Below are 19,719 nucleotides of genomic sequence, written 5' to 3' on the forward strand. Positions count from 1 at the left end.
GTCCAGCGTCTCCTCCGCAGCGTCTTCTATCTTCTTCTCCTCGGGCCGCTCCGCACCCATGGCATGGGGGGAGGCTCCCGCTCTTCTCTTCATGTTCTTCATCTTCTTCATCTTCTTCTTCATCTTCTTCTCTTCTTCTTTTCTTCTCTTCTTCTCTTCTTCATTTTCTTCTCCGGGCCGATCCGCATCCATTCTGGCATGGAGGGAGGCTCCCGCTGTGTGACGGCGTCTCCTTGTCTGACGGTTCTTAAATAACGGGGGGGCGGGGGCGCCCCGTGACCCCGCCCCCCTCTGACGCACGGGACATGACGGGACTTCCCTGTGGCATTCCCCGTGACGTCACAGGTAAGTCCCGTCAAGTCACCGTGCGTCAGAGGGGGGCGGGGTCACCGGGCGGCCCCGCCCCCTGTTATTTAAGAACCGTCAGACGAGGAGACGCCATCACACAGCGGGAGCCTCCCTCCATGCCAGCATGGATGCGGAGTGGCCCGGAGAAGAAAATGAAGAAGAGAAGAAGAGAAGAGAAGAAGAAGATGAAGAAGAAGATGAAGAAGAGAAGAAGATGAAGAGAAGAGCGGGAGCCTCCCCCATGCCATGGGTGCGGAGCGGCCCAAGGAGAAGAAGATAGAAGACGCCGCGGAGGAGATGCTGGATGAGAATGCCAGAGGAAGAACCAGAAGAACCAGAAGAAGAAAAACTTGCATATAAGCCTTTAAAATTAGCACTTTTGATTATTCATGTTCGTGTCCCATAGACTTTAACGGTGTTCGTGTGTTCGAGCGAACTTTTTTCCTGTTCGCATGTTCTGGTGTGAACCGAACAGGGGGGTGTTCGGCTCATCCCTACTCCTCATCCTCTCTCACCCATGCTCAGGGTACTTTGTCTGGCAAAGCAGCGGCCTCTTCCCTCGGCTCAATGTCATCAGTGACTCCTTCTGTAGCCCCACCATGTCCTCCTGAGGAGTCCCTCAAACTGTTTGACCACAGTGTTGGGTACATGCTCCAGGAGGATGCCCAGCGTTTGGAAGGCTCTGATGATGATACTGAGCTAGATGAAGGCAGTAACGTGAGCACAGACTGAGGGGGTGCCCAAGAAGGACAGCAATCTGGCAATCATGCTCCCCCTGCTGCAGCATACTGCCAGGTTTGCTCCAGTGATGAGGAGGGAGGGGATGATGGGGTCACTGACTCAACATGGGTGTCTGATAGGAGAGAGGAGGAGGAGGAGGAGGCGGCACATCACCAACGAGGCAGGATGCCCTCCAGGGGCCAGCCTAAGGGCAGCACACTGACTGCATCACACCCCAAAGCTCCGCATGTGCAGGGAGCTGCAGTCTCTGCGCGTTATTCAAAAAGTTCTTTGGTGTGGGCCTTTTTTGAGACGAGTGCATCAGATCGCACCGCTGCTATTTGCAACATATGTCTCAAGCGTATCTCGCGTGGCCAAAACATCTCCCGCTTGGGCACCACATGCTTGACCAGACATATGTTGACCTGCCATGCAGTTCGTTGGCAAGCGTATTTAAAAGACCCACACCAAAGAACAAAGAGGACCTCTCCTTGCTCCTCCTCAGCTGACATCTCCAACCCCACTATACCTTCAGTCCTCTCTGAGACCTGCACTGAGAGGAATGAAGGTGTAGAATTAGGTGTGTCACAGCCAAGTACTTGTGGGCAATCTGCTTTCGGTAAACCGACGTCAGATTTTACCAGGCAAATTTCCCTGCCCCAGCTGCTGCACTGCCGAAAGAAGTTCGCTCCCAGCCATCCACATGCCCAGCGGTTGAATGCTAGCTTGGCAAAATTGCTAGCACTTCAACTGCTGCCTTTTCAGCTGGTAGACTCTGTCCCCTTCTGTGAGTTTGTGGAATGTGCGGTTCCTCAGTGGCAGGTACCCAAACGCCACTTTTTCTCATGGAAGGCGATTCTGGCTCTCTACCAGCATGTGGAAGGCAATGTCCATGCCTCACTGGACAGGGCGGTCAGCGGTAAGGTGCATATTACCGCTGACTCATGGTCCAGCAGGCATGGACAGGGACGTTACCTAAGTTTCACCGTGCATTGGGTGACTCTGCTGGCAGCTGGGAAGGATGCAGGACAAGGTGCAGTAGTGTTGGAGGTTGTTCCGCCACCACACCTCCAAAATGCCACTACTGATTGTGACACACCTCTCTCCTCCACCCCCTCCTCTTCTTCTTCCTCCATGGCCTCTTCCTGTGCTTTGTCCTCGGAACCAGCGGTGCTCCGTAGCCGTTCAAGGGGCTATGCAAGTATGCAGACCAAAAGATGCCATGCGGTGCTTGAGCTGGTGTGCTTGGGGGACAGGAGCAACTCTGGGGCAGAGGTTCTGTCAGCTCTGCAGGGGCAGGTTCAGAGGTGGTTGACACCACGCCAACTTAAAGCAGGAATGGTGGTTTGCGACAATGGCACCAACCTCCTCTCTGCCCTCCGACAGGGACAAATGACCCATGTGCCCTGTTTGGCTCACGTCCTTAACTTGGTGGTGCAGCGGTTCTTGGGCAGGTACCCGGGCTTACAGGATGTCCTGAGGCAGGCCAGGAAAGTCTGTGTGCATTTCCGCCGGTCATATAATGCCAGTGCTTGGCTGGCAGACCTCCAAAAGGAGTTTAACCTGCCCAAGAACCGCCTAATCTGTGACATGCCCACCAGGTGGAACTCAACGTTGGCCATGCTGCAGCGGCTGCACACACAGCAGAGGGCCATCAATGAGTACCTGTGCGACTATGGCACCAGGACAGGATCAGGGGAGCTTGGTTTTTTTCCCCACGCCAGTGGGCCATGATCAAGGATGCATGCACTGTCCTGTCACCATTTGAGGAGGCCAGTGCATGCATCAGTGACACTGTCCCTCTTGTCCACCTGTTGGAGCACACATTGCGTGGAATAATGGACAGGGCACTTGAGGCAGAACAGAGGCAGGAAGAGGAGGACTTCCTTAGCTCTCAAGACCCCCTTTATCCAGACAGTGTTCCTGCGTGCCCGCCGATCACACAGGAAAAGGACGAGGAGGAGGAGGAGGAGGATTATGTCACTATGAAGGTGGAGCCTGGCACTCAGCATCAGCAGCAGTCTTTAAGGGATCAGTCCCAAGAAACACATGGACTTGTACGTGGCTGGGAGGAGGTGGCTGCGGACCATGTCGTCCTTAGTGACCCAGAGGACTCCGGACCGAATGCCTCAGCAAACCTACGCTGCATGGCCTCCCTGATCCTGCAAAGCCTGCGTAAGGACTCTCATATTTGTGGTATCAAGGAGAAGGACCAATACTAGCTGGCAACCCTCCTTGATCCACGTTACAAGGGTAAGGTTGCGGACCTTATCTTGCCGTTGCAGAGGGAGCAGAGGATGAAACATCTTCGGGAGGCCTTGCAGAAAGGTCTGTGCAATGCGTTCCCAGAGACTGGGAGGTTACAAACTCCTGTTTCTGGACAACGTGTTGCTGAGGCTTCTGTCAGTCAGGAGCAGTGATTTTAATAATGCTTAAAGTCAAACAATAAAAGTGTAATATCCCTTTAAATTTCATAGCTGGGGGGTGTCTATAGTATGCCTGTAAAGGGGCGCATGTTTCCCGTGTTTAGAACAGTCTGACAGCAAAATGACATTTGGAAGGAAAAAACCCATTTAAAACTACCCGCGGCTATTGCATTGCCGACAATACACATAGAAGTTCATTGATAAAAACGGCATGGGAATTCCCCACAGGGAAACCCCGAACCAAAATTAAAAAAAAAAAAAATGACGTGGGGGGTCCCCCTAAATTCCATACCAGGCCCTTCAGGTCTGGTATGGATATTAAGGGGAACCCCGGCCAAAATTAAAAAAAAAAATGACGTGGGGTTCCCCCTAAATTCTATAACAGACCCTTCAGGTCTGGTATGGATTTTAAGGGGAACCCCGCGCCAAAAAAAAAAAAAAAAAAAACGGCGTGGGGTCCCCCCAAAAATCCATACCTCCATACCAGACCCTTATCCGAGCACGCAACCTGGCAGGCCGCAGGAAAAGAGGGGGAGACGAGAGTGCGCCCCCCCCCTGAACCGTACCAGGCCACATGCCCTCAACATTGGGAGGGTGCTTTGGGGTAGCCCCCCAAAACACCTTGTCCCCATGTTGATGAGGACAAGGGCCTCATCCCCACAACCCTGGCCGGTGGTTGTGGGGGTCTGCGGGCGGGGGGCTTATCGGAATCTGGAAGCCCCCTTTAACAAGGGGACCCCCAGATCCCGCCCCCCCCCCCCTGTGTGAAATGGTAAGGGGGTACTTACCCCTACCATTTCACAAAAAAACTGTCAAAAATGTTAAAAATGACAAGAGACAGTTTTTGACAATTCCTTTATTTAAATGCTTCTTCTTTCTTCTATCTTCCTTCATCTTCTTCTTCTGGTTCTTCTGGCTCTTCTGGTTCTTCCTCCGGCGTTCTCGTCCAGCATCTCCTCCGCAGCATCTTCTATCTTCTTCTCCTCGGGCCGCTCTGCACCCATGGCATGGGGGGAGGCTCCCGCTCTTCTCTTCATGTTCTTCATCTTCTTCTTCATCTTCTTCTCTTCTTCTTTTCTTCTCTTCTTCTCTTCTTCATTTTCTTCTCCGGGCCGATCCGCATCCATTCTGGCATGGAGGGAGGCTCCCGCTGTGTGACGGCGTCTCCTTGTCTGACGGTTCTTAAATAATGGGGAGCGGGGCCACCCCGTGACCCCGCCCCCCTCTGACGCACGGGACATGACGGGACTTCCCTGTGGCATTCCCCGTGATGTCACAGGTAAGTCCCGTCAAGTCACCATGCGTCAGAGGGGGGCGGGGTCACCGGGCGGCCCCGCCCCCTGTTATTTAAGAACCGTCAGATGAGGAGACGCCATCACACAGCGGGAGCCTCCCTCCATGCCAGCATGGATGCGGAGCAGCCCGGAGAAGAAAATGAAGAAGAGAAGAAGAGAAGAGAAGAAGAAGATGAAGAAGAAGATGAAGAAGAGAAGAAGATGAAGAGAAGAGCGGGAGCCTCCCCCCATGCCATGGGTGCGGAGCGGCCCGAGGAGAAGAAGATAGAAGATGCCGCGGAGGAGATGCTGGACGAGAACGCCGGAGGAAGAACCAGAAGAACCAGAAGAAGAAGAACTTGCATATAAGCCTTTAAAATTAGCACTTTTGATTATTCATGTTCGTGTCCCATAGACTTTAACGGTGTTCGTGTGTTCGAGCAAACTTTTTTCCTGTTCGCATGTTCTGGTGTGAACCGAACAGGGGGGTGTTCGGCTCATCCCTACTCCTCATCCCCTCTCACCCATGCTCAGGGTACTTTGTCTGGCAAAGCAGCGGCCTCTTCCCTCGGCTCAATGTCATCAGTGACTCCTTCTGTAGCCCCACCATGTACTCCTGAGGAGTCCCTCAAACTGTTTGACCACAGTGTTGGGTACATGCTCCAGTAGGATGCCCAGCGTTTGGAAGGCTCTGATGATGATACTGAGCTAGATGAAGGCAGTAACGTGAGCACGGACAGAGGGGGTGCCCAAGAAGGACAGCAATCTGGCAATCATGCTCCCCCTGCTGCAGCATACTGCCAGATTTGCTCCAGTGATGAGGAGGGAAGGGATGATGGGGTCACTGACTCAACATGGGTGTCTGATAGGAGAGAGGAGGAGGAGGAGGAGGCGGCACATCACCAATGAGGCAGGATGCCCTCCAGGGGCCAGCCTAAGGGCAGCACACTGACTGCATCACACCCCAAAGCTCCGCATGTGCAGGGCGCTGCAGTCTCTGCGCGTTATTCAAAAAGTTCTTTGGTGTGGGCCTTTTTTGAGACGAGTGCATCAGATCGCACCGCTGCTATTTGCAACATATGTCTCAAGCGTATCTCGCGTGGCCAAAACATCTCCCGCTTGGGCACCACATGCTTGACCAGACATATGTTGACCTGCCATGCAGTTCGTTGGCAAGCGTATTTAAAAGACCCACACCAAAGAACAAAGAGGACCTCTCCTTGCTCCTCCTCAGCTAACATCTCCAACCCCACTATACCTTCAGTCCTCTCTGAGACCTGCACTGAGAGGAATGAAGGTGTAGAATTAGGTGTGTCACAGCCAAGTACTTGTGGGCAATCTGCTTTCGGTAAACCGACGTCAGATTTTACCAGGCAAATTTCCCTGCCCCAGCTGCTGCACTGCCGAAAGAAGTTCGCTCCCAGCCATCCACATGCCCAGCGGTTGAATGCTAGCTTGGCAAAATTGCTAGCACTTCAACTGCTGCCTTTTCAGTTGGTAGACTCTGTCCCCTTCTGTGAGTTTGTGGAATGTGCGGTTCCTCAGTGGCAGGTACCCAAACGCCACTTTTTCTCACGGAAGGCGATTCTGGCTCTCTACCGGCATGTGGAAGGCAATGTCCATGCCTCACTGGACAGGGCGGTCAGCGGTAAGGTGCATATTACCGCTGACTCATGGTCCAGCAGGCATGGACAGGGACGTTACCTAAGTTTCACCGTGCATTGGGTGACTCTGCTGGCAGCTGGGAAGGATGCAGGAGAAGGTGCAGTAGTGTTGGAGGTTGTTCCGCCACCACGCCTCCAAAATGCCACTACTAATGATTGTGACACACCTCTCTCCTCCACCCCCTCCTCTTCTTCTTCCTCCATGGCCTCTTCCTGTGCTTTGTCCTCGGAACCAGCGGTGATCCGTAGCCGTTCAAGGGGCTATGCAAGTATGCAGACCAAAAGATGCCATGCGGTGCTTGAGCTGGTGTGCTTGGGGGACAGGAGCCACTCTTGGGCAGAGGTTCTGTCAGCTCTGCAGGGGCAGGTTCAGAGGTGGTTGACGCCATGCCAACTTAAAGCAGGAATGGTGGTTTGCGACAATGGCACCAACCTCCTCTCTGCCCTCCGACAGGGACAAATGACCCATGTGCCCTGTTTGGCTCATGTCCTTAACTTGGTGGTGCAGCGGTTCTTGGGCAGGTACCCGGGCTTACAGGATGTCCTGAGGCAGGCCAGGAAAGTCTGTGTGCATTTCCGCCGGTCATATAATGCCAGTGCTCGGCTGGCAGACCTCCAAAAGGAGTTTAACCTGCCCAAGAACCGCCTAATCTGTGACATGCCCACCAGGTGGAACTCAACGTTGGCCATGCTGCAGCGGCTGCACACACAGCAGAGGGCCATCAATGAGTACCTGTGCGACTATGGCACCAGGACAGGGTCAGGGGAGCTTGTTTTTTTTCCCCACGCCAGTGGGCCATGATCAGGGATGCATGCACTGTCCTGTCACCATTTGAGGAGGCCAGTGCATGCATCAGTGACACTGTCCCTCTTGTCCACCTGTTGGAGCACACACTGCGTGGAATAATGGACAGGGCACTTGAGGCAGAACAGAGGCAGGAAGAGGAGGACTTCCTTAGCTCTCAAGACCCCCTTTATCCAGACAGTGTTCCTGCGTGCCCGCCGATCACACAGGAAAAGGACGAGGAGGAGGAGGATTGTGTCACTATGAAGGTGGAGCCTGGCACTCAGCATCAGCAGCAGTCTTTAAGGGATCAGTCCCAAGAAACACATGGACTTGTACGTGGCTGGGAGGAGGTGGCTGCGGACCATGTCGTCCTTAGTGACCCAGAGGACTCCGGACCGAATGCCTCAGCAAACCTACGCTGCATGGCCTCCCTGATCCTGCAAAGCCTGCGAAACATCTTCGGGAGGCCTTGCAGAAAGGTCTGTGCAATGTGTTCCCAGATACTGGGAGGTTACAAACTCCTGTTTCTGGACAACGTGTTGCTGAGGCTTCGGTCAATCAAAGAAGGAGCGGTGGAGAAGGTGGCCGTTTGACCGATGCGTTCAGACAATTTTTTGGTCCACAGCCCCAAGGTATGATCGGTTCCAGCAACCATCGCCAGCGTCTGTTTTACATGGTGCAGGTATACCTAGGGGAAAGATCTGACTTGGACACCTTTCCCACCGAAAATCCTCTGGGTTACTGGGTCTTGAGGATGGATCACTGGCCAGAGCTTGCACAGTATGCAATTGAGCTACTGGCCTGTCCTGCATCCAGCGTTCTTTCAGAACACACATTCAGTGCTGCTGGAGGCTTTGTAACCAATCACAGGGTGCATCTGTCCACCGACTCGGTCGATCGACTGACCTTCATAAAAATGAATCAGTCTTGGATCACCACCAGCTACCAAGCACCTGATGCTGATGTAACCGAATAATTTTTTTTGAAATCTCAGATCCCTTTAAAGACTGCCTATGCTGATGCTGAGTGACTATCCTAAGAATTATTCTTTTCCTCCTCAATGATCACGCTGATAGCTTGTAAAAACATTTTTTGTTCTGGGCACCAGCACCAGTGCCTAAGGCCCAATTTTTCAGCCCCTGTTTAACAGGGGTGTGTAATTACAATTTTTGATGCAATACTTTGCAGCAGGGCTCGTTCCTGCACTCCAACTAGAGTATCTGTGAGGGGTTGCAGTGTTGTGGCACCAGCACCAGTGCCTAAGGCCCAATTTTTCAGCCCCTGTTCAACAGATGCATGTAATTACAATTCTTGATCTAATATTTCACAGCAGGGCCCGTTTCTGCACCCACCAAGAGCGAGTGAGGACTTACAGTATTGTGGCACCAGCACCACCACCACCAACAAAGGCCCAATTTTTCTGCCCCTGTTCAACAGGGGCATGTAATTACAATTCTTGATCTAATATTTCACAGCAGGGCCCTGTGAGGGCTTACAGTGTTGTGGCCACCACAACACCTAAGGCCCAAATTTCTGCTGAGTATATAGGGCAGACCCCTACTTTCAAACATCCAACTTACAAACAACTCCTACTTGCAAACGGAAGGAGACAACAGGAAGTGAGATGAAATCTACCCCTAGGAAGGGAAATTCTCTCCTGTAAGAGTTAATATGGGAAAAACATTTCTCCTTTCCACTGATGCTTTATCACCAATCCTTGTTTCACAAAAAAACCCAAAATTTTCAAAAAACATTTGTCATTGGGACAAAAAGTGAGGTGAAATCTTCTGAAGAGAAGCACAGACAGCAAAACAAATGTCACAGGGGTGATAACCCTTTCCTAAGTTTTTCAAAAAGCTTAAAATAGATTTTTTGGCTGGAGCTAAACACGTTAAAAATGTACCCATTCAAAATTACAAACAGATTCTACTTAAGAACAAACCTACAGTCCCTGTCTTGTTTGCACCACCTGTATACTGCTGTTCAGAGTATATAGGGCCTGGTGGCCCCACGCCTTTCCTTTTTTTAATTTAGGTGCGGGGTTCCCCTTAATATCCATACAAGACCCAAAGGGCCTGGTAATGGGCTGGGGGGTACCCATGCCGTTTGTCTCACTGATTTTCATCCATATTGCCAGGACACGACATTACATTAAAGCCGCAAGCAGTTTTAAATGACTTTTTTTCCTTTAAAAATGACATTTTGTGCAGGGACTGTTCTAAGCACGGGAAACACGCGCCACTTTACAGGCATACTATAGACACCCCCCAGGTACCATATTTAAAGGAATATTTCACTTTTTTTTTTTTTAAACTTTAAGCATCATTAAAATCACTGCTCCTGAAAAAACGGCCGTTTTTATAAGTTTTTTTTTGCATTGATACATGTCCCCTTGGGCAGGACCTGGGTCCCCAAACCCTTTTTAGGTCAATACCATGAAAATTAGCCTTTAAAATGAGCACTTTTGATTTTGAACGTTCGAGTCCCATATACGTCAATGGGGTTCTAACGTTTGTGCGAATTTTCGGTCCGTTCGCAGGTTCTGGTGCGAACCGAACTGGGGGGTGTTCGGCTCATCCCTACTGAGGAACCATATTAAGGAAATTACAACTATAAGACAGAATACTAACTTCTGACTTACAGTATCAATGGAACCCCCATTGACTCTAAGATCATCTTCTTTGCCAAAACTGGATCATATATCCATGTTACCTTGTCCTCAATGCCGGGTGTAATTATCGCTATCCGTCCTTATTCCATATGTATGGAAAATACCACTTGTCCTGTCCTGTAAGTTGGATGTTCTTACCTTGAAATCCATTTCCTCTGTTTTTGGGTGTATTGTCTTCTTGAAAGTTCTGGAAGTCCTCTTGCTTCAGTGACATGATCTGGAAAATGAGCATACAATAGTATATACTGTGATATTGGGGGATGTCTAGCTCAGTGGTAGATGCGTTTTCAGTGAGTTCACAGCCAACAGGAACTTCAGTTTAAGGGCGTGGTAGGCCACTTTTATTGAAAGTAACAAATGAAAGTTCATATATGCATGGGTTGCCCACACAAGGTTTCTTCTCCCAAAAATTACAACACAAACAAAAATGCCAGGCCACCTGGCTCTCAAGGGTCACTCAGCCTTGGTCGCAGTACAAAGTTGTGCAGGCCCACTCCTGGCCTCTAGGAAGGGGTTCTCCTGACACTCCAGGCTTTTACACTCCTTCAAGACTCACGGTCCCCTCTGGTCCCCAGGACTCTCTCTTCCAGTTGTCTCAGCTATGGTCTCCCCGACTCTCTCAGCTGGCCCAACTCTCACAGTCCACTGACCTGGAACCTCTCCCACATGGAGTGCCGTCTCAAGGATATTGCCTGGGTTCTTAAATGGTAGCACACCTCTAGGATTGCCACCAGTATGGGATTCACGCGGACAGTCGGGGTTCTGAATCATCTGCCGGTTTTCAGACTCTCTGAAACCCGGACAGACCATTCAGGCAGGGGGAGCTCCATTAGCATATTTGTCACCGTGGAGACAGCAGCAGTGTCATTGCTTCTCCATAAATACAATGTGCTGATGTGTGTTTGTTAGAATCTAAATCTCATTCCTTTCTCCCACCCCTCCAGGCTCCTGCAGGGTCTCTCTTATCAGTGTCTTAACTCTCCCCCCCTTTCGATCACTAGTGCGGTGTGCTTAGAGAACCTGGGAAGCAGAGCTGAGGAGGAGATCATGTCGGCAGGAGTAGATCATGTCGGCAGGAGTAGATCATGTCGGGAGGAGGAGATCATGTCGGGAGGAGATAATGTCGGGAGGAGTAGATCATGTCAGGAGGAATAGATAATGTCGGGAGGAGGAGATCGTGTCGGGAGGGGGAGATCATGTCGGGAGGAGTAGATCATGTCGAGAGGAGGAGATCATGTCGAGAGGAGGAGATCATGTCGGGAGGAGTAGATCATGTCTGGAGGAGTAGATCATGTCGGGAGGAGGAGATCATGTCGGGAGGAGGAGATCATGTCTGGAGGAGTAGATCATGTCGGGAGGAGGAGATCATGTCGGGAGGAAGAGATCATGTCGGGAGGAGTAGATCATGTTGGGAGGAGGAGATCATGTCTGGAGGAGTAGATCATGTCGGGAGGAAGAGATCATGTCGGGAGGAGTAGATCATGTCGGGAGGAGGAGATCATGTCTGGAGGAGTAGATCATGTCGGGAGGAGTAGATCATGTCGGGAGGAGGAGATCATGTCGGGAGGAGTAGATCATGTCGGGAGGAGGAGATCATGCCGGGAGGAGTAGATCATGTCGGGAGGAGATCATGTCTGGAGGAGTAGATCATGTCGGGAGGAGGAGATCATGTCTGGAGGAGTAGATCATGTCGGGAGGAAGAGATCATGTCGGGAGGAGTAGATCATGTCGGGAGGAGGAGATCATGTCGAGAGGAGGAGATCATGTCGGGAGGAGTAGATCATGTCTGGAGGAGTAGATCATGTCGGGAGGAGGAGATCGTGTCGGGAGGGGGAGATCATGTCGGGAGGAGTAGATCATGTCGAGAGGAGGAGATCATGTCGAGAGGAGGAGATCATGTCGGGAGGAGTAGATCATGTCTGGAGGAGTAGATCATGTCGGGAGGAGGAGATCATGTCGGGAGGAGGAGATCATGTCTGGAGGAGTAGATCATGTCGGGAGGAGGAGATCATGTCGGGAGGAAGAGATCATGTCGGGAGGAGTAGATCATGTTGGGAGGAGGAGATCATGTCTGGAGGAGTAGATCATGTCGGGAGGAAGAGATCATGTCGGGAGGAGTAGATCATGTCGGGAGGAGGAGATCATGTCTGGAGGAGTAGATCATGTCGGGAGGAGTAGATCATGTCGGGAGGAGGAGATCATGTCGGGAGGAGTAGATCATGTCGGGAGGAGGAGATCATGCCGGGAGGAGTAGATCATGTCGGGAGGAGATCATGTCTGGAGGAGTAGATCATGTCAGGAGGAGGAGATCATGTCTGGAGGAGTAGATCATGTCGGGAGGAAGAGATCATGTCGGGAGGAGTAGATCATGTCGGGAGGAGGAGATCATGTCGGGAGGAGTAGATCATGTCGGGAGGAGTAGATCATGTCGGGAGGAGGAGATCATGTCGGGAGGAGTAGATCATGTCGGGAGGAGTAGATCATGTCGGGAGGAGGAGATCATGCCGGGAGGAGTAGATCATGTCGGGAGGAGATCATGTCTGGAGGAGTAGATCATGTCGGGAGGAGGAGATCACGTCGGGAGGAGCAGATAATGTCGGGCTGGCGCTGCTCACACTACATGCAGGAAAGGTGAGCTGAGAGTTTTTGTCTGAGTCTCCTAGGGTGGAAAGCTGACAGGATTTGTTTTGCAGGAGTTGCTGTGAAGGGTTAAAGGGGTTGTAAAGGTTCATGTTTTTTCACCTTAATGCATCCTATGCATTAAGGTGAAAAACCATCTCATGATCACTGGCCCCCCAGCCCCCCCGTTTTACTTACCTGAGCCCTGGAAAGTCTTACGTCGAGAACGCGCTCTTGCTTTGCTCGGTCTTCTCGGCTCTTCATTGGATAGATTGATAGCAGCACAGCCATTTGGCTTGCGCTGCTGTCCATCAACTCCAATGACGCAAGGGCCGGGGGGCGAGGATGAGTCCTGTTGTCGGCGGCCATGGACGCCAAATACAGGTCTCGGGAGCGCGCTCGCAAGGTAACCCCCTTGGGAGAACGCTTCCCAGAGGGGGTTATCAGAAGCGGGGAGGAGCCGAGACAGCCGCCGAGGGACCCCAGAAAAAGAGGATCGGGGCCACTATGTGCAAAACGAGCTGCACAGTGAAGGTAAGTATAACATGTTTGTTATTTAAAAAAATCCTCAGTCCAGATAATGTGCAGTCATTTAGGACCATTCATTAACCCTGTGTGTATATGGAGAGTATAAACTTCTGATTGTACAGATAACACGGGATATATGAATGGTCATACATTACATTCACATCATCTGTAATTCACATCATCTGTAATACAGAGAGCTAGGAGCTGGCAGGTTTCACTATTGAACTGTTGTAAATATTAGTGGACGAGTACAATAGCTTTTGTTTTTATATACATCACTATTTCTCATCCCCCAACTCCTCCCAGGTGCATCACCCCCCCCCCCAGACATTCTACCCCCACCCCCCCTCCTCTCCTATACATACTACCCCCACCATCCCCTTCGCACTCCTTTCCTATACATACTACCCCACCACCCCCTCCACACTCCTCTCCTATACATACTACCCCCACCACCCCCTCCACACTCCTCTCCTATACGTACTACCCCCACCATCCCCTCCACACTCCTCTCCTATACATACTACCCCCACCACCCCCTCCACACTCCTCTCCTATACATACTACCCCCACCATCCCCTCCACACTCCTCTCCTATACATACTACCCCCACCATCCCCTCCGCACTCCTCTCCTATATATTCTACCCCCACCATCCCCTCCGCACTCCTCTCCTATACATACTACCCCCACCATCCCCTCCACACTCCTCTCCTATACATACTACCCCCACCATCCCCTCCGCACTCCTCTCCTATATATTCTACCCCCACCATCCCCTCCGCACTTCTCTCCTATACATACTACCCCCATCATCCCCTCCGCACTCCTATCCTATACATACTACCCCCACCATCCCCTCTGCACTTCTCTCCTATACATACTACACCCTCCATCCCCTCCGCACTCCTCTCCTATAATACTACCCCCACCATCCCCTCCGCACTCCTCTCCTATACATACTACCCCCACCATCCCCTCCGCACTCCTCTCCTATACATACTACCCCCACCATCCCCTCCACACTCCTCTCCTATACATACTACCCCCACCATCCCCTCCGCACTCCTCTCCTATATATTCTACCCCCACCATCCCCTCCACACTCGTCTCCTATACATACTACCCCCACCACCCCCTCAGCACTCCTCTCTTGTACATACTACCCCCACCATCCCCTCCGCACTCCTCTCCTATACATACTACCCCACCATCCCCTCCTCACTCCTCTCCTATACATACTACCCCCATCATCCCTTCCACACCCGTCTCCTATACCTACTACCCCCATCATCCCCTCAGCACTCCTCTCTTGTACATACTACCCCCACCATCCCCTCCGCACTCCTCTCCTATACATACTACCCTCACCACCCCCTCCGCACTCCTCTCCTATACATACTATCCCCATCATCCCCTCCGCACTCCTCTCCTATACATACTACCCCCACCATCCCCTCCGCACTCCTCTCCTATACATACTACCCCCACCATCCCCTCCGCACTCCTCTCCTATACATACTACCCCCATCATCCCCTCAGCACTCCTCTCCTATACATACTGCCCCCATCATCCCCTCCGCACTTCTCTCCTATACATTCCACCCCCACCATCCCCTCCGCACTCCTCTCCTATACATACTACCCCCACCATCCCCTCCGCACTCCTCTCCTATACATACTAACCCCACCATCCCCTCAGCACTCCTCTCCTATACATACTACCCCCACCATTCCCTCCGCACTCCTCTCCTATACATACTACCCCCACCATTCCCTCCGCACTCCTCTCCTATACATACTACCCCCATCATACCCTTCACACTTCTCTCTTGTACATAATACCCCCACCATCCCCTCCGCACTCCTCTCCTATACATACTACCCCACCACCCCCTCCACACTCCTCTCCTATACATACTACCCCCACCATCCCCTCCACACTCCTCTCCTATACGTACTACCCCCACCATCCCCTCCGCACTCCTCTCCTATACATACTACCCCCACCATCCCCTCCGCACTCCTCTCCTATACATACTACCCCCATCATCCCTCCGCACTCCTCTCCTATACATACTACCCTCCCCACCCCCACCGCACTCCTCTCCTATACATACTACCCCCATCATCCCCTCCGTACTCCTCTCCTATACATACTACCCCCACCATTCCCTCCGCACTCCTCTCTTATACATGTTACCCCCACCATCCTCTCCGCACTCCTCTCCTATACATACTACCCCCACCATCCCCTCCGCACTCCTCTCCTATACATACTACCTCCATCATACCCTTCACACTTCTCTCTTGTACATAATACCCCCACCATCCCCTCCGCACTCCTCTCCTATACATAATACCCCCACCATCCCCTCCGCACTCCTCTCCTATACATACTACCCCCATCATCCCTCCGCACTCCTCTCCTATACATACTACCCTCCCCACCCCCACCGCACTCCTCTCCTATACATACTACCCCCATCATCCCCTCCGTACTCCTCTCCTATACATACTACCCCCACCATTCCCTCCGCACTCCTCTCTTATACATGTTACCCCCACCATCCTCTCCGCACTCCTCTCCTATACATACTACCCCCACCATCCCCTCCGCATTCCTCTCCTATACATACTACCCCCATCATCCCCTCCGCACTCCTCTCCTATACATACTACCCCCACCATCCCCTCCGCACTCCTCTCCTATACATACTACCCCCATCATCCCCTCCGCACTCCTCTCCTATACATACTACCCCCATCATCCCCTCCGCACTCCTCTCCTATACATACTACCCCCACCATCCCCTCCGCACTCCTCTCCTATACATACTACCCCCATCATCCCCTCCGCACTCCTCTCCTATACATACTACCCCCACCATTCCCTCCGCACTCCTCTCCTATACATGTTACCCCCACCATCCCCTCCGCACTCCTCTCCTATACATACTACCCCCATCATCCCCTCCGCACTTCTCTCCTATACATTCTACCCCCACCATCCCCTCCGCACTCCTCTCCTATACATAGTACCCCCATCATCCCCTCAGCACTCCTCTCCTATACATACTGCCCCCATCATCCCCTCCGCACTTCTCTCCTATACATTCTACCCCCACCATCCCCTCCGCACTCCTCTCCTATACATACTACCCCCATCATCCCCTCCGCACTCCTCTCCTATACATACTACCCCCACCATCCCCTCCGCACTCCTCTCCTATACATACTACCCCCATCATCCCCTCAGCACCCCTCTCCTATACATACTGCCCCCATCATCCCCTCCGCACTTCTCTCCTATACATTCTACCCCCACCATCCCCTCCGCACTCCTCTCCTATACATACTACCCCCATCATCCCCTCAGCACTCCTCTCCTATACATACTGCCGCCATCATCCCCTCCGCACTTCTCTCCTATACATTCTACCCCCACCATCCCCTCCGCACCCCTCTCCTATACATACTACCCCCACCATCCCCTCCGCACTCCTCTCCTATACATACTACCCCCATCATCCCCTCCGCACTCCTCTCCTATACATACTACCCCCACCATCCCCTCCACACTCCTCTTCTATACATACTGCCCCCATCATCCCCTCCGCACTCCTCTTCTATGCATACTGCCCCCATCATACCCTCCACACTCCTCTCCTATACATACTACCTCCATCATACCCTTCACACTTCTCTCTTGTACATAATACCCCCACCATCCCCTCCGCACTCCTCTCCTATACATAATACCCCCACCATCCCCTCCGCACTCCTCTCCTATACATACTACCCCCACCATCCCCTCCGCACTCCTCTCCTATACATACTACCCCCACCATCCCCTCCGCACTCCTCTCCTATACATATTACCCTCACCACCCCCTCCGCACTCCTCTCCTATACATACTGCCCCCATAATACCCTTCACACTCCTCTCCTATACATACTACCCCCATCATACCCTCCAAACTCCTCTCCTATACATACTACCCCCATCATCCCCTCCGCACTCCTCTCCTATACATACTACCCCCACCATCCCCTCCACACTCCTCTCCTATACATACTACCCCCACCATCCCCTCCGCACTCCTCTCCTATACATACTACCCCCATCATCCCCTCCGCACTCCTCTCCTATACATACTACCCCCACCATCCCCTCCACACTCCTCTCCTATACATACTACCCCCATCATCCCCTCCGCACTCCTCTCCTATACATACTACCCCCACCATCCCCTCTGCACTCCTCTCCTATAAATTCTACCCCCACCATCCCCTCTGCACTCCTCTCCTATACATACTACCCCCATCATACCCTCCACACTCCTCTCTTGTACATACTACCACCACCATCCCCTCCGTACTCCTCTCCTATACATACTACCCCCATCATCCCCTCAGCACCCCTCTCCTATACATACTACCCCCACCATTCCCTCCGCACTCCTCTCTTATACATGTTACCCCCACCATCCCCTCCGCACTCCTCTCCTATACATACTACCCCCATCATCCCCTCCGCACTTCTCTCCTATACATTCTACCCCCACCATCCCCTCCGCACTCCTCTCCTATACATACTACCCCCATCATCCCCTCTGCACTCCTCTCCTATACATACTACCCCCACCATCCCCTCCACACTCCTCTCCTATACATACTACCCCCATCATCCCCTCCGCACTCCTCTCCTATACATACTACCCCCACCATCCCCTCTGCACTCCTCTCCTATAAATTCTACCCCCACCATCCCCTCTGCACTCCTCTCCTATACATACTACCCCCATCATCCCCTCAGCACCCCTCTCCTATACATACTACCCCCACCATTCCCTCCGCACTCCTCTCTTATACATGTTACCCCCACCATCCCCTCCGCACTCCTCTCCTATACATACTACCCCCATCATCCCCTCCGCACTTCTCTCCTATACATTCTACCCCCACCATCCCCTCCGCACTCCTCTCCTATACATACTACCCCCATCATCCCCTCAGCACTCCTCTCCTATACATACTGCCCCCATCATCCCCTCCGCACTTCTCTCCTATACATTCTACCCCCACCATCCCCTCCGCACTCCTCTCCTATACATACTACCCCCATCATCCCCTCCGCACTCCTCTCCTATACATACTACCCCCACCATCCCCTCCGCACTCCTCTCCTATACATACTACCCCCATCATCCCCTCAGCACCCCTCTCCTATACATACTGCCCCCATCATCCCCTCCGCACTTCTCTCCTATACATTCTACCCCCACCATCCCCTCCGCACTCCTCTCCTATACATACTACCCCCATCATCCCCTCAGCACTCCTCTCCTATACATACTGCCGCCATCATCCCCTCCGCACTTCTCTCCTATACATTCTACCCCCACCATCCCCTCCGCACCCCTCTCCTATACATACTACCCCCACCATCCCCTCCGCACTCCTCTCCTATACATACTACCCCCATATTCCCCTCCGCACTCCTCTCCTATACATACTACCCCCATCATCCCCTCCGCACTCCTCTTCTATACATACTGCCCCCATCATACCCTCCACACTCCTCTCCTATACATACTACCTCCATCATACCCTTCACACTTCTCTCTTGTACATAATACCCCCACCATCCCCTCCGCACTCCTCTCCTATACATAATACCCCCACCATCCCCTCCGCACTCCTCTCCTATACATACTACCCCCACCATCCCCTCCGCACTCCTCTCCTATACATACTACCCCCACCATCCCCTCCGCACTCCTCTCCTATACATATTACCCTCACCACCCCCTCCGCACTCCTCTCCTATACATACTGCCCCCATAATACCCTTCACACTCCTCTCCTATACATACTACCCCCATCATACCCTCCAAACTCCTCTCCTATACATACTACCCCCATCATCCCCTCCGCACTCCTCTCCTATACATACTACCCCCACCATCCCCTCCGCACTCCTCTCCTATACATACTACCCCCACCATCCCCTCCACACTCCTCTCCTATACATACTACCCCCATCATCCCCTCCGCACTCCTCTCCTATACATACTACCCCCACCATCCCCTCTGCACTCCTCTCCTATAAATTCTACCCCCACCATCCCCTCTGCACTCCTCTCCTATACATACTACCCCCATCATACCCTCCACACTCCTCTCTTGTACATACTACCACCACCATCCCCTCCGTACTCCTCTCCTATACATACTACCCCCATCATCCCCTCCGCACTCCTCTCCTATACATACTACCCCCACCATCCCCTCCGCACTCCTCTCCTATACATACTGCCCCCATCATACTCTCCGCACTCCTCTCATATACATACTACCCCCACCATCCCCTCCGCACTCCTCTCCTATACATACTACCCCCACCATCCCCTCCGCACTCCTCTCCTATACATACTACCCCCACCATCCCCTCCGCTCTCCTCTTCTATACATTCTACCCCCACCATCCCCTCTGCATTCCTCTCCTATACATACTACCCCCATCATCCCCTCAGCACTCCTCTCCTATACATACTACCCCCATCATCCCTCCGCACTCCTCTCCTATACATACTACCCTCCCCACCCCCACCGCACTCCTCTCCTATACATACTACCCCCATCATCCCCTCTGTACTCCTCTCCTATACATACTACC

At 52.4% G+C, this 19,719-nt stretch overlaps 1 protein-coding gene across 3 annotated transcripts in view; it reads right to left on the reverse strand.

Annotated features, from left to right (window-relative positions):
• LOC141133827 (asialoglycoprotein receptor 1-like) overlaps positions 1-19,719 on the reverse strand; it is a 51,782-nt gene that overhangs the window by 28,878 nt on the left and 3,185 nt on the right. For all 3 annotated transcript variants that reach the window (XM_073623389.1, XM_073623391.1, XM_073623390.1), the window contains exon 2: positions 10,029-10,107. In XM_073623389.1, the coding sequence (XP_073479490.1) occupies positions 10,029-10,107 (79 nt within the window). The remainder of the gene's footprint in view (positions 1-10,028; positions 10,108-19,719) is intronic.

This window comes from Aquarana catesbeiana, linkage group LG03 (genome assembly GCF_042186555.1).
Source record: "Aquarana catesbeiana isolate 2022-GZ linkage group LG03, ASM4218655v1, whole genome shotgun sequence".
Taxonomy (NCBI): domain Eukaryota; kingdom Metazoa; phylum Chordata; class Amphibia; order Anura; family Ranidae; genus Aquarana; species Aquarana catesbeiana.